Source organism: Nerophis ophidion, linkage group LG14 (assembly GCF_033978795.1).
Source record: "Nerophis ophidion isolate RoL-2023_Sa linkage group LG14, RoL_Noph_v1.0, whole genome shotgun sequence".
NCBI lineage: Eukaryota > Metazoa > Chordata > Actinopteri > Syngnathiformes > Syngnathidae > Nerophis > Nerophis ophidion.
The window spans coordinates 18,897,448-18,918,031 of NC_084624.1; the positions used below are offsets into that span (position 1 = coordinate 18,897,448).

The following is a 20,584-nucleotide window of genomic DNA, read 5'->3' on the forward strand; positions in this document are numbered from 1 at the left end:
TCACAGCCAGGACACAAGGGCACATCAGAGCGAGCTGCAAGCAACTGGAGGACCTCAGCTTGGCGACTCCCTTCATCCAGTTCCTTCTACGACCTGCCTGGCACCTGCAACACAGACGGCAACACAAATCTCATCCCAGGAGCCACAGAAACAGGCGGGAACTTGCGATGAACCCCTTCCCACGACCTGCTGACACACTGGCTTCGACAACTCATTTGGAGTCTTCCTACACCCGATCCTTCGGGGGCACCAGCATTAATAAAGCGTGTTGGATTGGACTTCTAGCGGTCCTTGGTGGGTTTGAGTTTGGGTCCATCAGTGTTCCGTTGAACAGTGCTTACCAGGGTTGTGACCTTTACGGGTCCTAACCCTAACCCCAAATCATCCCCCCTACTCTATTCTAAACCTAACCCTTACCCTAACCTCAATGTCATTAAAGAAAAATCTTCAAAGCCTCTCAATATTAAAAAAAGCAAAAGTATACCTTGGTGAAAATGCACTCCGTACGTCATACTGCACCTTGGAACTCCCATACCTTACGTATTTTGTTGGAGTGTGGGGAATACTGGGATCATATTGCAAAAAAAAGCAATGTGGATTATTCACAAGGTTTTAGTTTTTTTTTTAGAACATACAGTACTCATAATCTGTTTATGCAATCAAAATTGCTCAAATTTGATGATCATGTTAAATTTAATACATCAATAATCTTATACAAAGCATTTCATAAATGATTACCGCCTAACCTATGATGTATTTTTAATAACACTAGTGCAGACTTATAACTTGAAAGGTTTTGGATATTTCTTATTGCCGAGAGCTCAAACCACTCGCAAACGTTTTTGTGTGTCTGTATACGGACTGAAACTCTGGAACAAACTGGACTTACAAGTTACAACACAAGAAATGTCAAACTATTTATCCTTTTTAGACTATTTTATAAACATCAGGTCTGGTAAAGCCTGAAAGTATTTCATTTGAATTTGTCTCAGAGTGTTAACACGTGCTCATTGTTTTCTCACCATTGTTGGTATTTTTTACTCCTATTATGTTGTTGGTATAAATTGTTGTTACAGTGTAATACTTCTTTGTTTCCTGTGGGAACACCACCATGATTTAAGGTGTGCACAATCATTCCAAAACCGCTCTAAAACAACACCTCCAGGCAACTTCAACCCTTTACTAATACCCTCCTCCATTCACATCCCATCTCCCCGGATTGTAAATAACCTAATGTAAATAATCAAATGTACTTCTAATGTATTTAGTTGTTCTTATGCTATCTGAACTCACTATGTTCTCTGCTCGCTGTACATATCCTACCAAATAAGAACTACACTGTTTCAATGTCCATTTCTCTGTTGATGCAATTGTTGATGACTGAAGTACTGTTATCAACCAAAGCTCCTCATCCCACCCCCCAGATTGTAAATAATGTAAATAATTTAATGTATATACTATGATGATTAACCTGTGTGGTGACTGTACTATGCTGATAGTATATATTTTTACCATGAAATGATTAACGTGGACCCCGACTTAAACAAGTTGAAAAACTTATTCGGGTTTTACCATTGAGTGGTCAATTTTACGGGATATGTACTGAACTGTGCAATCTACTAATAAAAGTATACAATCAATCAATCAATAAAACAAAGTAACAGTGAAGCTCAACGAGACTCTGGGGGTGAGATCAAATACGGATCTTCATGTTGACATACTGTATATTCATGTTTGCATTAAATGACTTCATATTAATATATGTTGTCTACCTTGTACTTTTTCTGTTTCATTACCTGAATAAAATAAACTGATGGCCATTTATTTACACTGTGTAATATTTTATTTTCCAAATATTATTACTGTCTAATATTGTCGAGTAATTATTGCAATATTTGGTGTGAAATAAAACATTATTAGTGGAAAACGATAGGGCGGAACCAAAGTTTGAGCGTCCGCCAAGCGCGCCGGAATCCTTCGATCAAGGACACTTCCGCCTCCTTGCCAGACTGATGTGGGATGGAGAAAGGATAGCTTCCATGTCTCGTTTCTTCTTTGCAGGTTGGTACACGGTGAAAATCACATAAACGTTTTCTATGAACGTGTTTTGACAAGTTTGACAATCTTCTTGTTGGATTGTAGATGTGAAATGTCGAGTTAGAAGTTGTGTTTGTTTGGAGTCCTTTGTTGAGAAGGCCGTGTTGTAAAATATATTATTGTGGAAACACACAGCATAGTGAGAAAAGCTGTGTCCCAATTCAGGTTCTGCATCCTTCGAAGGGCGAATTTGAAGGCCGCTTACGTCACATTCACATACTTTGCGCGCCGTTGTTCAACCCGTTTTTGGGTGGCAGGAGTCAACCAGGAAATCCTCCTCAGGCTCGACTGTCCCATTTAACAAACGGTGACGCATCCCTCGGAGGCACTTCCGAAAGTCCAGCCTTCTGAGGCTGCGTAGCCGGTGTCCTCCAAAGGATGCAGACCCTGAATTGGGAGACAGCTAATTTTTAATTTTACTTTAGCTCTGGATATCTGACATGCAAGTATAAAACTGTTATATGTGTGTTTGACAGTAAAAGAAAAGTGATTACCGTATTCCCTTGTATTGCCGCCGGGGCGCTAATTAATTTAAAACCTCTTCTCACTCCTGCGCTTACCAAAGGTATGCAGTAAAAATTTGAGTGTGATGTAAGCTTGGACCTTAAATCCTACTGAATAGCTCTTAATCTTCTTCCCTTTATGCGATTTCAACTTACCGGTATTGAAATCAGCCTCCTCCATTTTGAAAATGATGACAGGGGAAGTGTCACTTGTGACATCACGAGTTTGACCAGGCAGTAATACTAAGCATGCGCTAATTATTTTGGGAAACGTGATTCAAGGCAGGCGCATACTATATACCCTGCGGAAATTCAAGGAAATACGGTATCTCGTGTATGATGCAGACCAAGGTTTTTTACCTTTTTTGAGCCAAAGCACATTTTTTTCTTTGAAAAATTCACAAGGAACACCACCAGCAGAAAATGTTTAACATGAAACTGGATTTAAAAAAAAATATTTTCTGACCAACTAGATGGAATTGTATAAGACTGTTTAATTTTCTAAATGAGAGAAACCATCTTTGAATGTCTAGTAATATTGTGTTAAAAGCCAAATTTTTTTATGGTGGCATTTCACCTATGTTACACAGGAACAAAATTGTATTTAATGCTGAAAACAGGCACTTCAACTTGAAACAATGTGAATTTGGATAAGTAGTTTTATTTATATTTGAATTTAAATGGTAAATATACACTGTACTGCGTGTTGTATATTTTTTATGTTTTATTTGACAGCCAACCATTTTATATTTAAGCAGACATGTTAACTAGGGAAACATTTTAATTTTGGAATAAAGAGAATAACAGTCCTGATGCTTCATTCCCGTGTTAATTTTTATTTGCTTTTTAGGGAAAGAAAAACTACGGAGCCCCTAAAGGGACATGGAAGGAAAAAATGTTTTGCAAGAGCTTGCGAAAGGTTTCATTCCTATGTCAGTGAACCAGAAGTAAAACAGACACAGCGATGGTGAACCGGAAGTGAAGCAGACACTTCTCATTCATGAGAGACGTTTGATTTCAATTTTATTATTGGCCTAACATATAAAGACATCAAATCGTATTATGGTCCCACAACAGAGTACAGATGATGGGTAGGCTCCCGTATGCTCCCGCTCCTCCATCGCTGTGTCTGTTTCACTTTCGGTTCAATGACAGGAAAAAAATCTTTGTCCCTTTAGGGGCTCCGTAAAGAACAACTGTCAACCAAATAAGATTTCTATTTGTTACCACCGTCCTGGTCACTTGGAACCCTTAACATTAGCAATGTTAGTTCCATTTGTAGTGGAGATTTTAGCTCAGCCTTCTAATGTAAGGCAACCGCTTCACCAACCTCCCAAAATACTAAAATACATATTGCACACACACACACACACACACGATTGCACCGTGCATAGACAAACAACAACACAAAACTTAGCTTTAGGCTATTGTTTACAAGCTTGTGCCAAAGCAGCAGTATAGGTTTTGTTAAACACACATTTTACATCATTAAATTCAGCTTTTTAATGTTTTACCAAAGTGTGTATAATGTCAGGGTTTAATCCTTTTTAATAGTTCTTGTTTTTTTAACATACACATTGTCGTGGGCAAATACACATTTCTGTTCATTGATTAGCTCGAAAAAGTCAGCATTTTGCCAGTGATTTAGTTAGCTAGCAGTTGAAGCAGTGCTTGTGTGTGACTAGGGGGTGCAACAATGAGGCGACAATAAAATATTGTTTCTAACAATTATATCTGTCGAGAACAGTCACTTGTATTTTTCTGGTTGGAAGCGGGTCTGGACCGCCACTTGCAAAAATTTGGCCAGTGCTAACATGTAAAGGGTGAGAACAGTTCCTCTTATTCTTGTTAAAAACATGAACACCATGCTAATTTTGCGAAGCAAATGGCGGTACATCTGTGATTCGCCAGCATTTATACCGTAAGCATGATACCGGACATCTGGTCCGGTATCATGCTAGGACTCAAAGCTAAGACTTAACCTCGGTAGGAGTGTTAGCTTCTACCTTGCTAGCTAGCTAACATAATAATATCCATCCATCCATCCATTATTTACCGCTTGTCCCGTTTGGGGTTGCGGGGGGTCGCTGGAGCCTATCTCAGCTGCATTCAGGCGGAAGGCGGTGTACACCCTGGACAAGTCGCCACCTCATCGCAGGGCCAACACAGATAGACAGACAACATTCACACTCACATTAACATACTCGGGAAAATTTAGTGTTGCCAATCAACCTATCCCCAGGTGCATGTTTTTGGAGGTGGGAGGAAGCCGGAGTACCCGGAGGGAACCCACGCAGTCAAGGGGAGAACATGCAAACTCCACACAGAAAGATCCCGAGCCCAGAATTAAACCCAGGACAACTCAGGACCTTCGTATTGTGAGGCATATGCACTAACCTCTGTTCCACCATGCTGGCCCATAATAATAATAATAATAGATTTAATTTGTAATGCAAATGTTAGTGTGAGACAGACTTTTGTGAAAAAAACAACAATTATTTATAGCCGAACTCAGCTATCAACTGAAATACTTTTTAAAGCAGCTGTAAAAAAAGGATAAATAACAAACCTTAGTCGCGTGCACACACACACACACACTCACGCAGAAAGGCAGGCATAAATGCGAAGTTATCATAGTATTAAACATACAATCTGATAAATAGCCAATATTTGAAAAGTTTATCAAATATATAATTCTATACATTGAGCCTATTAGAATGCTAAAACTGCAAAGAGTTAATCAATATACCAGTGTGCAGCTTTTTAAACGTCACAAAATGCCTTTCTCTTAGAGGAAGTTACATTTTGTGTTGTGTTTTGTTTTCATTGCTGCTGTTTTATCTGTTTTTAATTACATAAACATGGTTAATTGTTTTTTTTTGCAATTTGCCTTTTCTTTCATTTAAATAGACAACATTTTAAGAGTCATTTTAATTCATATAACAGCTGCCTAAAATAACTTAAGCTGCAATTAAGTCGGTAGAAAATTTAGAGCCATTAAAAATGTGTATACAGTATGTGACTAATCGTTAAGATAGTCGTCGACTATCAAAATATTCGTTAGTTGCAGCAGTAGTGTGAATGATATTGGAGTGAAGTAATGCTCACAAAGTGCATTCTAAAATGTGTTTCCACAGAGCGATACAACAAGTCAGGAGACATCATACACTTATACAGACTGCCAGACACAATCACCAAAGACCTGCTCAGTTGGGACACAACTTTCCATAAAGACTCTCCAAGCGCATGTCAGAAGTAAACGTTTGTAAAGTACTGTAACTACTTGTAGTACAAGTAGGCAACACAGTTTCATTGTGACTAATGTTTCTTTTTTCTTTCTACAGGGACACCGACGAACCCACACTACACAGATAAGTCAACAAAGTGTCTTCATTGAGAGGCTACAGACCAAACAAAATGGAGACATGAGGACTGACTCCCCCAGGTACCCAGTAGTCCTTAAAATATAAATAGACTATAAATCAACTCGACATGCATTGCATCGACATTTGGAAGGGTGGTCCCCTCATCTGGGTCACTTCAAGGGATGTCCCGGTATGAAAAATCTTATCACAGTTATTGTTACCAAAATTATCACGGTTATCATTAATATCGTATGCAATATGCAAAAAAAATTCAAAAACTATTTATAGTGAAATATTTTGACCGAGTTTTATTAAACAAAATAAAACACATGCAACATGTTAGGGCTGGGCAATATTGGCTTTTATTAATATCGCGATATTTATATGCCATATCGCGATATACGATATATATCTCGATATTTTTCCTTAGCCTTGAATGAACACTTGATGCATATAATCACAGCAGTATGATGATTCTATGTGTCTACATTAAAACATTCTGCTTCATACTGCATTAATATATGCTACTTTTAAACTTTCATGCAGAGAGGGAAATCACAAATAAGTCGATTGACCAAAACTGTATTTATTAAATACTCTTCATCCACTCACGGGTGACTTTTTAAAGGAAAGAACAAATTAGTAGTGCTGCTACTACCTTTTGTAATAACACTTCTGCTGCATACTTTGTATATTGGTGTTGTCTGCTGAATATCTTCCCGCTTGAAGCCAAACCACCGGCAGATGATGGACCCCTTGCTGTTTTTTTGGGGCATTAATTTTTCTTCCTCCATTTGTGATCAGTTTCGCACCTTCTCTCTCTTGTAATGTCACTCGCTCCGCTCTGCTCAGCTTGCGCCACCTGCTTCAGCTAACGTTAGCCATGCTGCTAGCTCTCTGCTCGGCGAGAGCGTATGACGCTACACACGCAACAGTATGTGACGTATGTTTAAAGGCGGGCTTGTTTTACGTCTCTGTGAGAAGGAGAGACGAGAAGGAGTGAGAAACGCCTGTAGTGTAATGCCCGCAGCTAAAAGCAACTGCGTGAGAACGTATACTCTAATATTACGATACAGTCATTTTCTATATCGCACAGAGACAAACCCGCGATATATTGTTTGTATCGATATATCGCCCAGCCCTACAACATGTATATATTTACCTCAAGTACAAAGTTGAATGTGCATATGAAAGCAACACAAGCATTATAAACAAAGTAATATGGCAGAAACAAAATAATACTATAAATAAATACAAAAAAATTTTAACATTTTGCAAGATTACACCATATGGACATAAAACATAAAACTTTTTGTCCATATAAATAAACATAGTGTTTATATATGAGGTCTCGTCTTATACATAGAGCTGCATGGTTATGGGCAAAATAATAATTAAGATTATTTTTATTAATATTCAAATCAGGATTGTTAATTATGTTAGGTCAAACAGTGTTGGGTTGTGAATGTGACGCCATAATGTAATTTGTAATATCTAACAAAACTGTTATAGATAAACATTATCTATATATTTAAAGACAAATATTTGTTTTTTTGTTCACCAATATTATCAGCGTGTCAGTGTTTTTATTATATGATGCCCTTATCTCTATTTTTACATTTTCATAGGGGGAGGTCTTTTTAATGTTATGTGCACACAATTACATGTACTATGTGTACAAGTTCATGTTGTATATCTGTTGTTATATCCATTGAGAGTTTGAGCAGGAATCTGTCATATAAGAAGTAATTACACACCACAGAACATTTAACAAAATGCTATGTCACATGAGTGGTTATTAAAGTAATTACTTTGGTCAATGAAAACACACAAGTAATGTTAAAACATAGTTTACCTTTTGATATCAATATAAAACACACCACAGTTTGACTAATGACTATAAAGTCAAATAAACAAGCTCTGTTCTTCAACAACAACCATGTACTTCAGTCCAACAGTTTGGCCAACAAAAATAAACAAGAGTGATACTTCTCACATCAAATACACAATCTTTTTGCCTCCCCAACAACTCCGCCTGCGTTCAATTGGATGAGATGACAAAATATTTTAGCTAGTAATGATGTTATTGGATCACTAACAAAGTTAGCAGTTAAATAAAGGAGGAGTGAGCATCTCAGTAAACAAACTACAGACTTTACAAACAAGTTCCCGACACATCGCCTGCTGTGTGCTAACTCTCAGTCTCAGCAGCTGACGGAAGGATGCCAGCTGCACGCTCAAAATGAAACTGTAACACAAAATATTGTTCTCCTCCAACAGCATTGCGGTCTTAATCGCACACCAATACTCCACGGAAGTAGAAGCGATTGAAAGGAAGTGAAACGAAGTGATGGGCTCTGTTAGCTCGGGGGGAACATTTTCACAGCAAAGTCTGTGAAGTCGCCGCCATGTTTCGCGAGCTGAACGGCTCTGGTGCACTTGCACAGGCGCTGCGGCGCTTCAGCATTCAGAAAGTAAGCAGTAGTGACTAAAATTAATTATTAAATGACAGCTTTTTGTTTATTAAAAACTTTAACGGAATTACTAACCGTCTGAAATTTTACCGCAGTTTATCATTATACCGTTTATCGTTACATCCCTAGTCCCTTCTCAAGGTTTCTTAATTTTCCCTAACTGGAGGATCCCACAGTGGCGGTGTGAGGATGAAATTACCACGTGCTTGGTCCCGTCAGTCAGGTAAGAGCCGAACCAGTGAAAGGCAGTGTCAGAGAGGCCGTTGAAGTGCTGCAGACGGTGGAGGAAGATGTGATCAATGGTGTTAAACGCAGCAGACATGTCAAGAAGAATGAGGAGGGATGTAGAATCGGATCACTGGTGACTCTGATGAGAGCTGTTTCTGTGCTGTGGAAGGGGCGGAAACTGGATTGGAATTTTTAATAAGGGTGGTTTTAGATTTAAGATGGCTGTGAAGCTGAATGGAAACAACCTTTTCTTGGATGTCTATGAAGGTTCTTAACCTTTTGTAGGATTTTGGAAATTAATGGAAGATTTGAAATGGGTCGGTAATTTGATTGAGGGATTGGGTCTAAGGTTGTTTTTTTTAAGCAGCGGTTTAATCAGAGCTGTTTTAAGGGAGGGAGGAACATTGGCTGTTTGGAGAGAATGATTAATTATTTTTGTTATGAGCTGGGTAGTGGAAAGGTTGTGTGTTTTTAGCAGAGGAGAAGAGAGGGGTTCAAGGGAGCATGTGGAGGGTTTGGATCTGCAGATGATCTTCTTGACCTCCTGCTGCGATGTAGAGATGGAAGTGTAAAAAATTTGTGTGCTGAAAGTTGCTTTGGATGACTTGAATGGGGCTATGCGTTTGTATGATAAATGAGCGGATATTGTCAATTTAGGAGGTAAATCATTCAAGGAATTTTGATTGATTGATTGAAACTTTTATTAGTAGATTGCACAGTTCAGTACATATTCCGTACAATTGACCACCCGAATACGTTTTTCGACTTGTTTAAGTCGGGGTCCACGTTAATCAATTCATGGATTGGTTGCAGTCATTGTCTGTATAAATGTAGTATGGAGTGATCTGAGGTTTGAGAATGTGGATTACTGTAGAGAAGATCTGCTTGGAGTTACCTGGCTTATTATTGATGATTGTTGAATAGTGCTCTGACCTAGACCAAGAGCTTTTTGTGTAAGACCTTTATTGTTCCCGGTAGGCCAATTAATACACCGTCATACCGAATTTTACGCCGGCTTGCTCCAGGACATGGCCTGACCTTTTCATTTGCCTCAGCTCTTCTGTTTACCATGGGGCAGATCGGGAGAAGGTGACTGTCCATTTTTTTAATGGTGCATGAAAAACCAGGATGGAGGATAGACTGTTATTGTAAAAAAAATCCACAACCCTGGAGACTGAGTACGATGTAGGTGGGAGAAGAAGTTTCAGATGATGACTGGAAGAGGCGGAATCGATGTTATTTAGGTTCGTAAAAGTTATTGTATGTCGTGTAGGATGAACAAAATGAAATGAGGAAATTGTGTATGTCTGTTATAAAATTCGGTTGGGGTTTTGGAGGATGGTAAATACGAGCTATTGTTACAATAGTGTTGGCATTTGAGTAGTAGATTTTCAAAAGAACAAAAATTTGGGGTAAACAAGGCTCAGTTAGCCCTGTATAAACTTATGGCTGCTGCCACGTTTTTGTGAGGTAGAGAAGGCCCAGCCCCTTGTCCTTCATGTGTTTGTGGACAAATACAGATTTATTGGATAAAAATTGTTCATTTAGTTGTTGAAATAGGTTATGGTTTGTTGAGTCCTATTTGTTCGCACGCCAGAGGACGTTGTGATCCACTCCAGATTTTGCAGTGTGCTGGCTCAGAATCAGAATCAGACATTTCAAAGAACTCAGGACATACTAACGACCTGTTACTCTGTTCATCATGGATGGCATAGAGCCTTACTGCTTGTTCAGGATGGCCTGCTGGGTAAACTTTAACAAGACTAATTTTAGAGCAGGATCTGCCTGCTTTGTTCATGCCACAAACCTGAGTGCACTTGGATGTGATCTCCTCCGACTTAGCGGAGTCACACTCCCCGCCATACTCTGCTGCAGGTTCAGTTTCTTTAAGCCAGGGTGCTGGTCCTGGGTGAAGAGCAGTGCAGTGTTTTTCATCAAGGCACTCAGAGCACTGTATCTTGACCATACAGTTTTTTGCAATGTGTGTAGATGAAGAACAGCATTTGAAGCAAATGTGGTTCTCTTTTAAGAATGCTTTTCGATCATCGAGTGTTTTCATTCGAAATGATCTGCACTTCGAGAGGGGATGAGGTTTCATGTGAATTGGGCAAAGCTTGTCGCTGTCTACAGCTTTGTTTGCCGTTCTTTGTGTATCTAAATTGTAACGGGAGACAACATTGGTTTTGTGCACTGAAATTTCTTTTTGTTTATAGGCTCTCCAAGGCAGTTTGTCGAGTTTTGGGAAAAATGTAAAGTTGAAGCTGGGGTCATTTCTTGCGTTAGCTTCCTGCGTTACAAAGTCCACAAAAACATTGAATGGTGGGAAGGGGACGCGTGTGCGTTTGTAGTTAGCTCCTACTGTGATCCACCTTTCTTGCAAATTGAAGGGAAGTTTCTGCACAATTGGGTTTAATCCTCTTGCGGTATCCAAAAACGCAAGACCAGGAAGGCCTCCTTTGGCTTTAGCACTCTGCATTTCCATGAGCAGGTCACTAAACTTCCTTAGTTTTGTGTAGTCTTTGGATGGGATTTTGGGGAATATATCAATTCTTTTGAAGAGTGTATCCTCAATCACTTCAGCTGAGCCATAACATTGCTCAAGCCTGTCCCACATCATATTGAGGCCTTTGGTTGGGTTGTTAATGTGTATGGCTCTAATTTGTTCTACGTGTTCAGAAGATTCTTTGCCAAGCCACTTTAACATCAAGTCCATTTCCTCACTTGTTAAATGTAATCCATTTGTTGCATTTTTAAAGGAGCGTTTCCAAGCTCTGAAATTTTGAGGCTTGTCGTTAAATTGCAGTAGTCCTGTTGCTACTATTTCCCGACGAGCAAAGTATCTAATGAAGTCACTCACATTAGGGTTTATAGGCTCTTGGCATGAAGGCCGAAAATCATCGAAGTTGGATGCTGATACTTGATCTGACCAACATGCACTGTAATTGTTATGGATGTGAGGAGAGGAGGAAATAACTCGGGCGTTTTGGAAGTTTTTAAGCTCATTAGGAGGGCCAAAGGTAATTTGTTGAGAGTCACTTTGTTTTGTTGGCTGAAGTAATTGATTGCTAGTGAGCTTTGACTTGCTCTGAGGAGCATTTTCACATTGTGATGGCTGTGTAACATATTTTCCCTGTTTTACAAATTCAGCTTGGCTTAGGACATATTGCTTCGTAAGTTCAGATGTGACAAAAGAACAAGGATTGCTGCGTGCTTCTACCTGTGTGACTACAACTGCTTCTAATGCCTCTGCTTCAGCAATAGCTGATGCAACACATTTTTCATGTTGAAGAAATTCAATAGATGCTTCTATTTTAGCTTTTTCTACTTTTAAGTCCATTTCTTTTGCTGCAAAACCGAGGCGGGCTTTGGCTGCCTCAGCTTTTGCTCTTGCCCTAGCTGCTGCAAAACCTGTGGAGGAGTTCGTCGAAGCCTCAGACCGGGTCTTTATGGATGACGCCTTGCTGGACATGGTGGGGTAGATGACTGCTGAATCACTGCTGTATCACTGCTGTATGCCGTTTGCGTTGTGGCGTAGTAGTGGTCACGCTATTGCGTGCGACGACTGCGTTACCTCTGTCTGCTTGGATCCCTCTATTTCACTGTGCCGTTAGGAGTGCATGTCTAATGCAAGGGCTGTTCAACACCTTTCTTATGCCACGACTCTGAAGACCGATGAGCGTTGTCAGCAGGTTTATTGACATTCAAAAGGGTGAAACTAAAAAGACAAACAGTATAGTCAACATGTACATATATATTATGCAAATGTATTCATATAAATGCTGTAATGCTATTTTACAAGGCATGAGAAGGTAAACAATGGTAAATTTGTACGACGACGCCATTTTAGATGACATCGCAAATTAATGCTAATGAGCACGACAAAGATCTCATACATCACAAATCATAAATTTAGCTCCAAATATTTTAGACAAAAAACAAGTTTCAAAGTTCAATTTATGATACATACCGGCGATGCAACCTTAAACAAAAGATATATGCAGTATTTCTTCGAAAAATAACCACCATAAAGTACGTGCTGGCACCGTAGATTTCTCTGTCTTATGCAACTTCCGGTCTATAAAGTTTGATTCAAAATACACACTTCTCAACGATGTAGTAACTGCCATGGCCACAAGATGGCGACAAATACACATGTAATAATGTTATATGTAAGAAGCACAACACACTTAAAAAAACAAGAGTTTACAACTTTTAGTTGTAACAGCACAGACAGACTTTATTAATCCCCGAGGGGAAATGAAAATTTTCAGCACAATCCCATTCAAGATCAGACAAACATTTCAGGGACACAGAACAGGATCGCTGACTGGTCTGCCAACTTCTGGCGCCCCTTACAAAAAAGGTGAGATCCAGGTAAGCAAGTGGGGGGGAATGGGAGAAAAAATAAATAAATAAAATAAAATTTTAAAAAAATCGGTCTAAGCCTGGGCCCATGGAGAGGGGACCCAGACTGGAGGCCAAAGGAAACAAATGCATTTGCGTTTTTTTTTAACCCTTTTTTTTATTCCCAGTCCGTCGCTATCAATATCCTCTAACACAAATCTTTCATCTTTGCTCAAATTAATGGGGAAATTGTCGTTTTATCGGTCCGAATAGCACTTTTTGTTGGAGGCTCCCATTATAAGCAATGTGAATATGTGAGGAGCCCTCAACATGTGACGTCATGTCTGCGACTTCCGGTAGAGGCAGGGCTTTTCTCTTAACACCGACAGTTGCGAACTTTATCGTGGATGTTCTCTACTAAATCCTTTGAGCAAAAATATGGCAATATCGCGAAATGATCAAGTATGACACATAGAATGGACCTGCTATCCCCGTTTAAATAAGAAAATCTCATTTCAGTAGGCCTTTAAAGCTCTACTATGCAAAGCAATTTATCAACAACATCCAGAAACGCTGCTGGCTTCTCTGGGCCCGAGATCATCTAAAATGGACTAATGCAAAGTGGAAAAGTGTTCTGTGGTCTGACGAGTCCACATTTCAAATTGTTTTTGGAAATATTCGACATCGTGTGATCTGGACCAAAGGGGAAGCGAACCATCCAGACTGTTATCGACGCAAAGTTCAAAAGCCAGCATCTATGATGGTATGGGGGTGCATTAGTTCCCAGGGCATGGGTAACTTACACATCTGTGAAGGCACTATTGATGCTGAAAGGTACATACAAGTTTTGGAACTACATTTGTTGCCATCTAAGCGCCTTCTTTTTCATGGACGCCCCTGCTTACTTCAGCAACACAATGCCAAGCCACATTCAGCATGTGTTATAAGAGCATGGCTTTGTAATAAAAGAGTGCGGTACTTTCCTGGCCTGCCTGCAGTCCAGACCTGTCTCCCATAGAAAATGTGTGGCGCATTATGAAGCGTAAAATACGACAGTTGAACGACTGAAGCTTTACATAAAACAAGTATGGGAAAGATTTCCACTTTCAAAGGTTCAGCAATTAGTTTCCTCAGTTACCAAACGTTTATTGAGTGTTGTTAAAAGAAAAGGTGATGTAACACAGTGGTGAACATGCCCTTTCCCAACTACTTTGGCACGTGTTGCAGCCATTAAATTGTAAGTTAATTATTATTTGCAAAATAATAAAAATAAAGTTTGAGTTTGAACATCAAATACTGTATCTTGTCTTTGTAGTGCATTGAATTGAATATGGGTTGGAAAGGATTTGCAAATCATTGTTATCCGTTTATATATAGATCTAACACAATTTCCCAACTCAAATGGAAACACGGTTTGTGTGTATATATATATATATATATATATATATATATATATATATATATATATACATACATATACTGTATATGTATATATATACGGTGTAAAAAAACAGAATATGGGTAAGATTCAGGTGTGCAGTCTCATCTCAAACGGCTAGTTCTTGATGAAATAAAACACTTGTTTTGAATGGTCTCTCATTGGTATTCAATGGTTTCTTAAATAGTAGGGGAAAAATTAAAGATGTGATTTTAGGGCATCTCGCCCCGGCCTACTTATAAGGATTGTGAAGTACATGTAAAATAAAATAAAAAATTAATGCAAACAGGTTCCACTTCACTGGCCCCATTTTTACATAAAACTAGAAAAGTCAATCAAGTGTTTAATGTGGTAAATATAGACATTTAATTGCTCAATCAAAATTTACAAATCTGCCAGCTAGATTTTGGCATTCTGAATCTAAATGACATTTAATCCAGTGTGGGTCGCACTGAGAGCAGAACATATGCAGGACAATGTCTCATGTGCCTACTAGCTAAGATGGAATTTTCTAAATTATGTGTTTGCTTTTCTTGTGTCCTGCAAACATCTGTGAAGAACATATTCTCCCTGAGCAGCACAAGTGGACCTCAAGGATGGAGAAGGATAAGCCCCAGTTCCCCTATATCAAAGAGGAAGAGGCGGAGCACCGACAACTAAAAGTGGAAGAGGAGGAGGCATATTACCCCCACATTAAAGGGAAAGAGAAGGAGGATGAGCAAAAGCAACCCTACATTAAAGAGGAGGAGCCACATCTCTCTTACATTAAGGAAGAAAATGAGTTCCATTCCCCCCTCACATTACAGACGAAGAGCTTTGTTCATATTAAAGAGGAAGAGGAGGAACACAGCATCAGTCACGAGGGAGAGCATTTTGAAGGAAAGGAGGAGGTTGATGTCACAAAGATGCCATTAACTGGTGTGATTGTGAAGATTAAAGATGAGGTCAAAGGTGAGAAGAGCGAGGTGGAGCCTCCAAGCAGCAGCTCAAGTCAACACATGACAACAGAAGCTGATGGAGACAACTGTGGGGGATCACAGGCAGACAAGCTCTTAGCTCCACTATCAGATAGTGACGACACAACAGAACACTCTTCCGATTTTGGTGATGAAGACTCTAAAGCAGATAAAAAATTTCACACTGACAACACACACTTGACATGTTCTCACTGTGACACAAAATTCAAAAGCCCTAGTCATCTGAAAATACACATGAGAATACACACTGGTGAAAAACCTTTTTCCTGTTCAATCTGCGGTAAAGATTTTACTCGACGGTACCAATTGAAAACACATATGAGAACACACACCGGAGAAAAACCTTTTTTCTGCTCAGAATGTGGTAAAGCTTTTGCGCATAACAGTGTGCTGAAAACACACATGAGAAAACACACTGGAGAAAAACCTTTTTCCTGTTCAATATGTGGTAAAGATTTTACTCGAAGATACCATTTGAAATTACACATGACAGCACACACTGGAGAAAAACCTTTCTACTGTTCTGAATGTGGTAAAGGTTTTACACTTAAAAGTGTGCTGAAGGGACACATAAGAATACACACCGGAGAAAAACCTTTTCCTTGTTCAACCTGCGGTAAAGATTTTACTGAAAGACACCATTTGAAAAAACACATGAGGATACACACTGAAGAAAAACCTTTTTCCTGCTCAGAATGCGGGCGAGATTTTGAAAAAAAAAATGCGCTAAAAGAACACATGAAAATACACACTGGAGAAAAACCTTTTTCTTGTCCGATTTGTAGTAAACGTTTTATACGAACTGGTGGTTTGCAAATACACATGAGAACACACTCTGGAGAAAAACCCTTTACCTGTTTAACCTGTCGTGAAGGTTTTGTACAAAGTCAATCTTTGATAGCGCACATGAGGACACACTGGTGAAAAACCTATCCCTGTATAAATTGCAGCAACAGCTTTTGTGAACAAAGAGACTCTGTGGTACACATTTGCGAGAAGGTGCAGTGTGTGTGGTGAAAGATTCTCTTCTAAGTACTAGTGTGAGAAACACAAGTGTGCTGGTGAGAACAGCAGCAGCAAATGAAGCTGCACGTTTTGAAATCAAGTCTTTAACAATGACTTTCTAACAGTAGCAACCTTGTTAATATGCTTTTAACATTTATAGATTACATGGGTGTAACGATTTTTTTCAACAACAATTCGACTTTTTTTTTCCAGAAAGATTTGATCCTATACAATGAAGTGAGTTGATATCGATCGTCACTTTTTATCCAAACAATTCAAGCTGTGTGAGTGTGAAATAAATTCTAGATACTGAAAAGCGAAGGTGAATTTTCCTATAGCTGGGACTTATGTATAAATGAATAATGGGTTTAAACATTCAAACTAATGGCCAATTAAGGCATTCACACCTTGTTTACATAAAGTGCAAGCATCACTTTAGCTTGAGTGTACAACATTTTCAAACAATTTCAATAACATTTCAGTGTACAACATTTTACCAGTAGATTTGCCTGCTAAATGAAATGTATCAAGTTTGAAGAAATGCAACCAAAACTTTAGAAAGGTCCCAATAAATCAGGACATTCCCAAAAGCAAACAATACTTTGAAGGGACTCAAGACTTGTCTTTAAAACTCCTACAAAAATGGAGCAGAGCCAAAATTATGGACAATATTTATTGAGGAATGTTGTGATGCACTAAAATGTTACAGAAAATTGCAAGTGCAGAGTATTCCTGACAAGGATGGCACAGGATTGCTTATGACATTGTAATAGAAGCTAAAGGAAATGTTAACACATCAATACGTACCTTGGGTGTTTGTCCACGGTGTGATGCACAAGGATGCTGCAAAAAACATCACAAAGATATCACACTTGTTTAGCAGTAATTTAGATTATAAAGTGTGCAACACTGGGTTAGGGTTAGGGTAAAGGGATAGGTTTGCACTGTCCATCCTTGTGCATTACAACATTCATTGCTTATGCGTTTGCAAGTCGTGAGTCCCTTCAAAGTAGCGTTTGCTTTTGTGAATGTCCTGATTTATTGGGACCTTCGAAGGTTCTGGTTGCAATGTTTTTCCACTTGATATTTCCACTGCATTCACTTGGTGCCTTTGCACTCGTATGTTTTACCCACAAAGTCCTGGAAGAGCCCACAAATGGCAGGACGCCAACCACTCGATGGACTGGAAGCACGAGCCGGTAGGTTTGGGTTTTGGAGATAGGTGTACACTGTCCATCTACAGCCCACCAGGGTGACACCCAAACCACATGCGAAGACCCCGATCAAAGACGCCAAATTGATAGTGAATGTATGTCAAACACATTTGTGATTATATTTCACTGTTTGTGGGCACAAACCAGTCCAAACAAAAATAATAGAAAACTGCTTTATCTGTGGAGGATACAGTTAGTATCACTTCCATGCTGGTAGTTAAAAAGATGGTAGACATCCTGCTTGAGCAACCGCTTGCAAGTCCAGCCTGAGGAAGATCAATACGTTCTAACAGAGACTTGACATTGCATTTTGCCACAATTTTTTGAACACCAGGCACAACTGCTTTGTATGTATATATATACACATACACACATATATAATATATAATTTGTGTGTATACATATATATAATATATACAGTGGGGCAAAAAAGTATTTAGTCAGCCACCGATTGTGCCAGTTCTCCCACTTAAAATAATGACAGAGGTCTGTAATTTTCATCATAGGTACACTTCAACTGTGAGAGACAGAATGTGAAAAAAATCCAGGAATTCACATTGTAGGAATTTTTAAGAATTTATTCGTAAATTATGGTGGAAAATAAGTATTTGGTCAACCATTCAAAGCTCTTACTGATGGAAGGAGGTTTTGGCTCAAAATCTCACGATACATGGCCCCATTCATTCTTTCCTTAACACCGATCAATCGTCCTGTCCTCTTAGCAGAAACACAGCCCCAAAGCAAGATGTTTCCACCCACATGCTTCACAGTAGGTATGGTGTTCTTGGGATGCAACTCAGTATTCACCTTCCTCCAAACACGACGAGTTAAGTTTATACCAAAAAGTTATAATTTGGTTTCATCTGACCACATGACATTCTCCCATGTGCTCTCTGGCAAACTTCAGACGGGCCTGGACTTGCACTGGCTTAAGCAGGGGGACACGTCTGGCACTGCAGAATTTGACTCCCTGTCAGCGTAGTGTGTTACTGATGGTAACCTTTGTTACTTTGGTACCAGCTCTGTGCAGGTCATTCGCCAGGCCCCCTGTGTGGTTCTGGGATTTTTGCTCACCGTTCTCATGATCATTTTGACCCCACGGGATGAGATTTTGCATGGAGCCCCAGATCGAGGGAGATTATCAGTGGTCTTGTATGTCTTCCATTTTCTGATAATTACTCCCACAGTTGATTTTTTCACACCAAGCTGCTTGCCTATTGTAGATTCACTCTTCCCATTCTGGTGCAGGTCTACAATTCTTTTCCTGGTATCCTCCGACAGCTCTTTGGTCTTGGCCATAGTGGAGTTTGGAGTCTGAGGCTGTGGACAGGTGTCTTTTATACAGATAACGAGTTCAAACAAGTGCCATTAATACAGGTAACGAGTGGAGGACAGAAGAGCTTCTTAAAGAAGAAGTTACAGGTCTGTGAGAGCCAGAGATCTTCCTTGTTTGAAGTGACCAAATGCTTATTTTCCACCATCCATCCATCCATTTCCTACCGCTTATTCCCTTTCGGGGTCGCGGGGGTCGCTGGCGCCTACCATAATTTACAAATAGATTCTTTAAAATTCTTACAATGTGAATTCCTGGAATTTTTTTTCACATTCTGTCTCTCACAGTTGAAGTGTACCTATTAGAGATGTGCGGAGAGGCAATTATATCATCCGCAACCACATCACTTAAATCGTCATCCACCCAAACCAATATTTTATCAAAACCGCAACCGCCCGCCACTCGCCCGTTGTTATATATCGGGGGTCGACAACCTTTACCACTTAAAGAGCTATTTTCACCCGTTTCACAGAGTAAAGAAAACAATGGGGGCCGCAACCATTCTCGCGAATATATGCTGGTGCTCATCCAGATAACGAGAAAAATGGCATGCCATAAAGCCATTGCCTTTGACGCCTTCTACAACATGTACAAACTGCTTGCCAGTCCAGCAACATGTTGTATGCAGCTTCCACAGATACACGTACAAGATCGAAAGGCATACTGGGTATTACAGGGTACACTAATGGTTGTGATATAAACAACTTTAACACTCTTACTAATATGCGCCACACTGTGAAGCCACACCAAACAAGAATGACAAGCACATTTCGGGAGAACATCCTCACAGTAACACAACATAAACGCAACACAACAAATACCCAGAATCCTTTGTATCCATGAGTATTTCTGACAATATTTTACACCCCCACCCCGCCCACATTACCAACGCACGGGGGGCGATGTTTGGTGCTAGCGGGGTGTATAATATAATCAGGAAGAGTCATGGATGCAAAGGATTCATGGATGAAGAGCGTTTCTTTTTTTTTTTTTTCTTCTTCTTTATCTTCTCTCCTCAGCTAATAAAAATGAATCCTGCTTATCATGCTATACATATGTAGTCTTATTGTAGTTATTAATCTAGGTTTTTATTTGTTCCATTATTTTGAAAATACACATATTGTGACAATCTGTCACTTAATTTCTGATAGTTTTTCGTGTTTTGTACTTTATTTCCTGTTCAGTGCTCTTATTTTGTTGTACTTCCTGTTTACTCCGCTGAGCACTGTTTTTGTCACACTCGCCGTTGATTGGCAGCGGTCCTCAGCTGCTGTCAATCAACATAGGTCTATTTATGTTTCACTCGAGCACTCCTCAGTGCTCGAAGTTAAAACCATGTTGGGAACATCTCCATGCAAGACTGCTTTCTGTTTATATCTTTTACTTTGATGAAATTAAAATCATCTTACCTGCGTTCTGCTCTCCTGGATTCTTGCCTACTTGAGGTCACACAACTGCAGCCATGCGAAGTCCTAACAGTAACTTCGAGCCAGAAAATTGTGACCTCGCAAGAGTCCCTGTCGGCAATCCTCAGCCGACGTTCTGGACCGCACAATTCCTGGTGGACTTGAAGGCCAGGTTTGTGCGGTCCCAGCCTACAGACGCG

The 20,584-nt window shown here is 39.6% G+C and overlaps 2 protein-coding genes across 8 annotated transcripts; one reads left to right on the top strand and one right to left on the bottom strand.

Moving 5' to 3' along the window:
* The first annotated feature begins 1,941 nt into the window (after window positions 1–1,941).
* Window positions 1,942–20,030, top strand: LOC133568241 (gastrula zinc finger protein XlCGF52.1-like). Of its 7 annotated transcripts, none has more exons than XM_061920050.1 (4): window positions 1,942–2,061; window positions 5,738–5,870; window positions 5,945–6,045; window positions 15,008–20,030. In XM_061920050.1, exon 4 carries the CDS (start codon window positions 15,046–15,048, stop codon window positions 16,348–16,350), a length of 1,305 nt encoding a protein of 434 aa, XP_061776034.1. In that variant the 5' UTR covers window positions 1,942–2,061; window positions 5,738–5,870; window positions 5,945–6,045; window positions 15,008–15,045; the 3' UTR covers window positions 16,351–20,030. The 7 variants fall into 7 exon arrangements, with proteins under 7 accessions (XP_061776034.1, XP_061776031.1, XP_061776035.1 ...); XM_061920047.1 differs by having other exon boundaries at window positions 5,738–5,855; XM_061920051.1 differs by having other exon boundaries at window positions 5,738–5,855; window positions 15,028–20,030.
* On the bottom strand, window positions 7,800–12,875 carry LOC133568240 (uncharacterized). The gene is made up of 2 exons (XM_061920046.1): window positions 12,635–12,875; window positions 7,800–12,382 (listed from the first exon to the last, which is right to left on the bottom strand). Exon 2 carries the CDS (start codon window positions 12,134–12,136, stop codon window positions 10,229–10,231), a length of 1,908 nt encoding a protein of 635 aa, XP_061776030.1. The 5' UTR covers window positions 12,137–12,382; window positions 12,635–12,875; the 3' UTR covers window positions 7,800–10,228.
* Window positions 20,031–20,584: the final 554 nt, after the last annotated feature.

Bases quoted from the DNA above. Each gene is read 5' to 3' on its own strand.
- LOC133568240 (XM_061920046.1), bottom strand. From the start codon at position 12,136: ATGTCCAGCAAGGCGTCATCCATAAAGACCCGGTCTGAGGCTTCGACG.
- LOC133568241 (XM_061920050.1), top strand. From the start codon at position 15,046: ATGGAGAAGGATAAGCCCCAGTTCCCCTATATCAAAGAGGAAGAGGCG.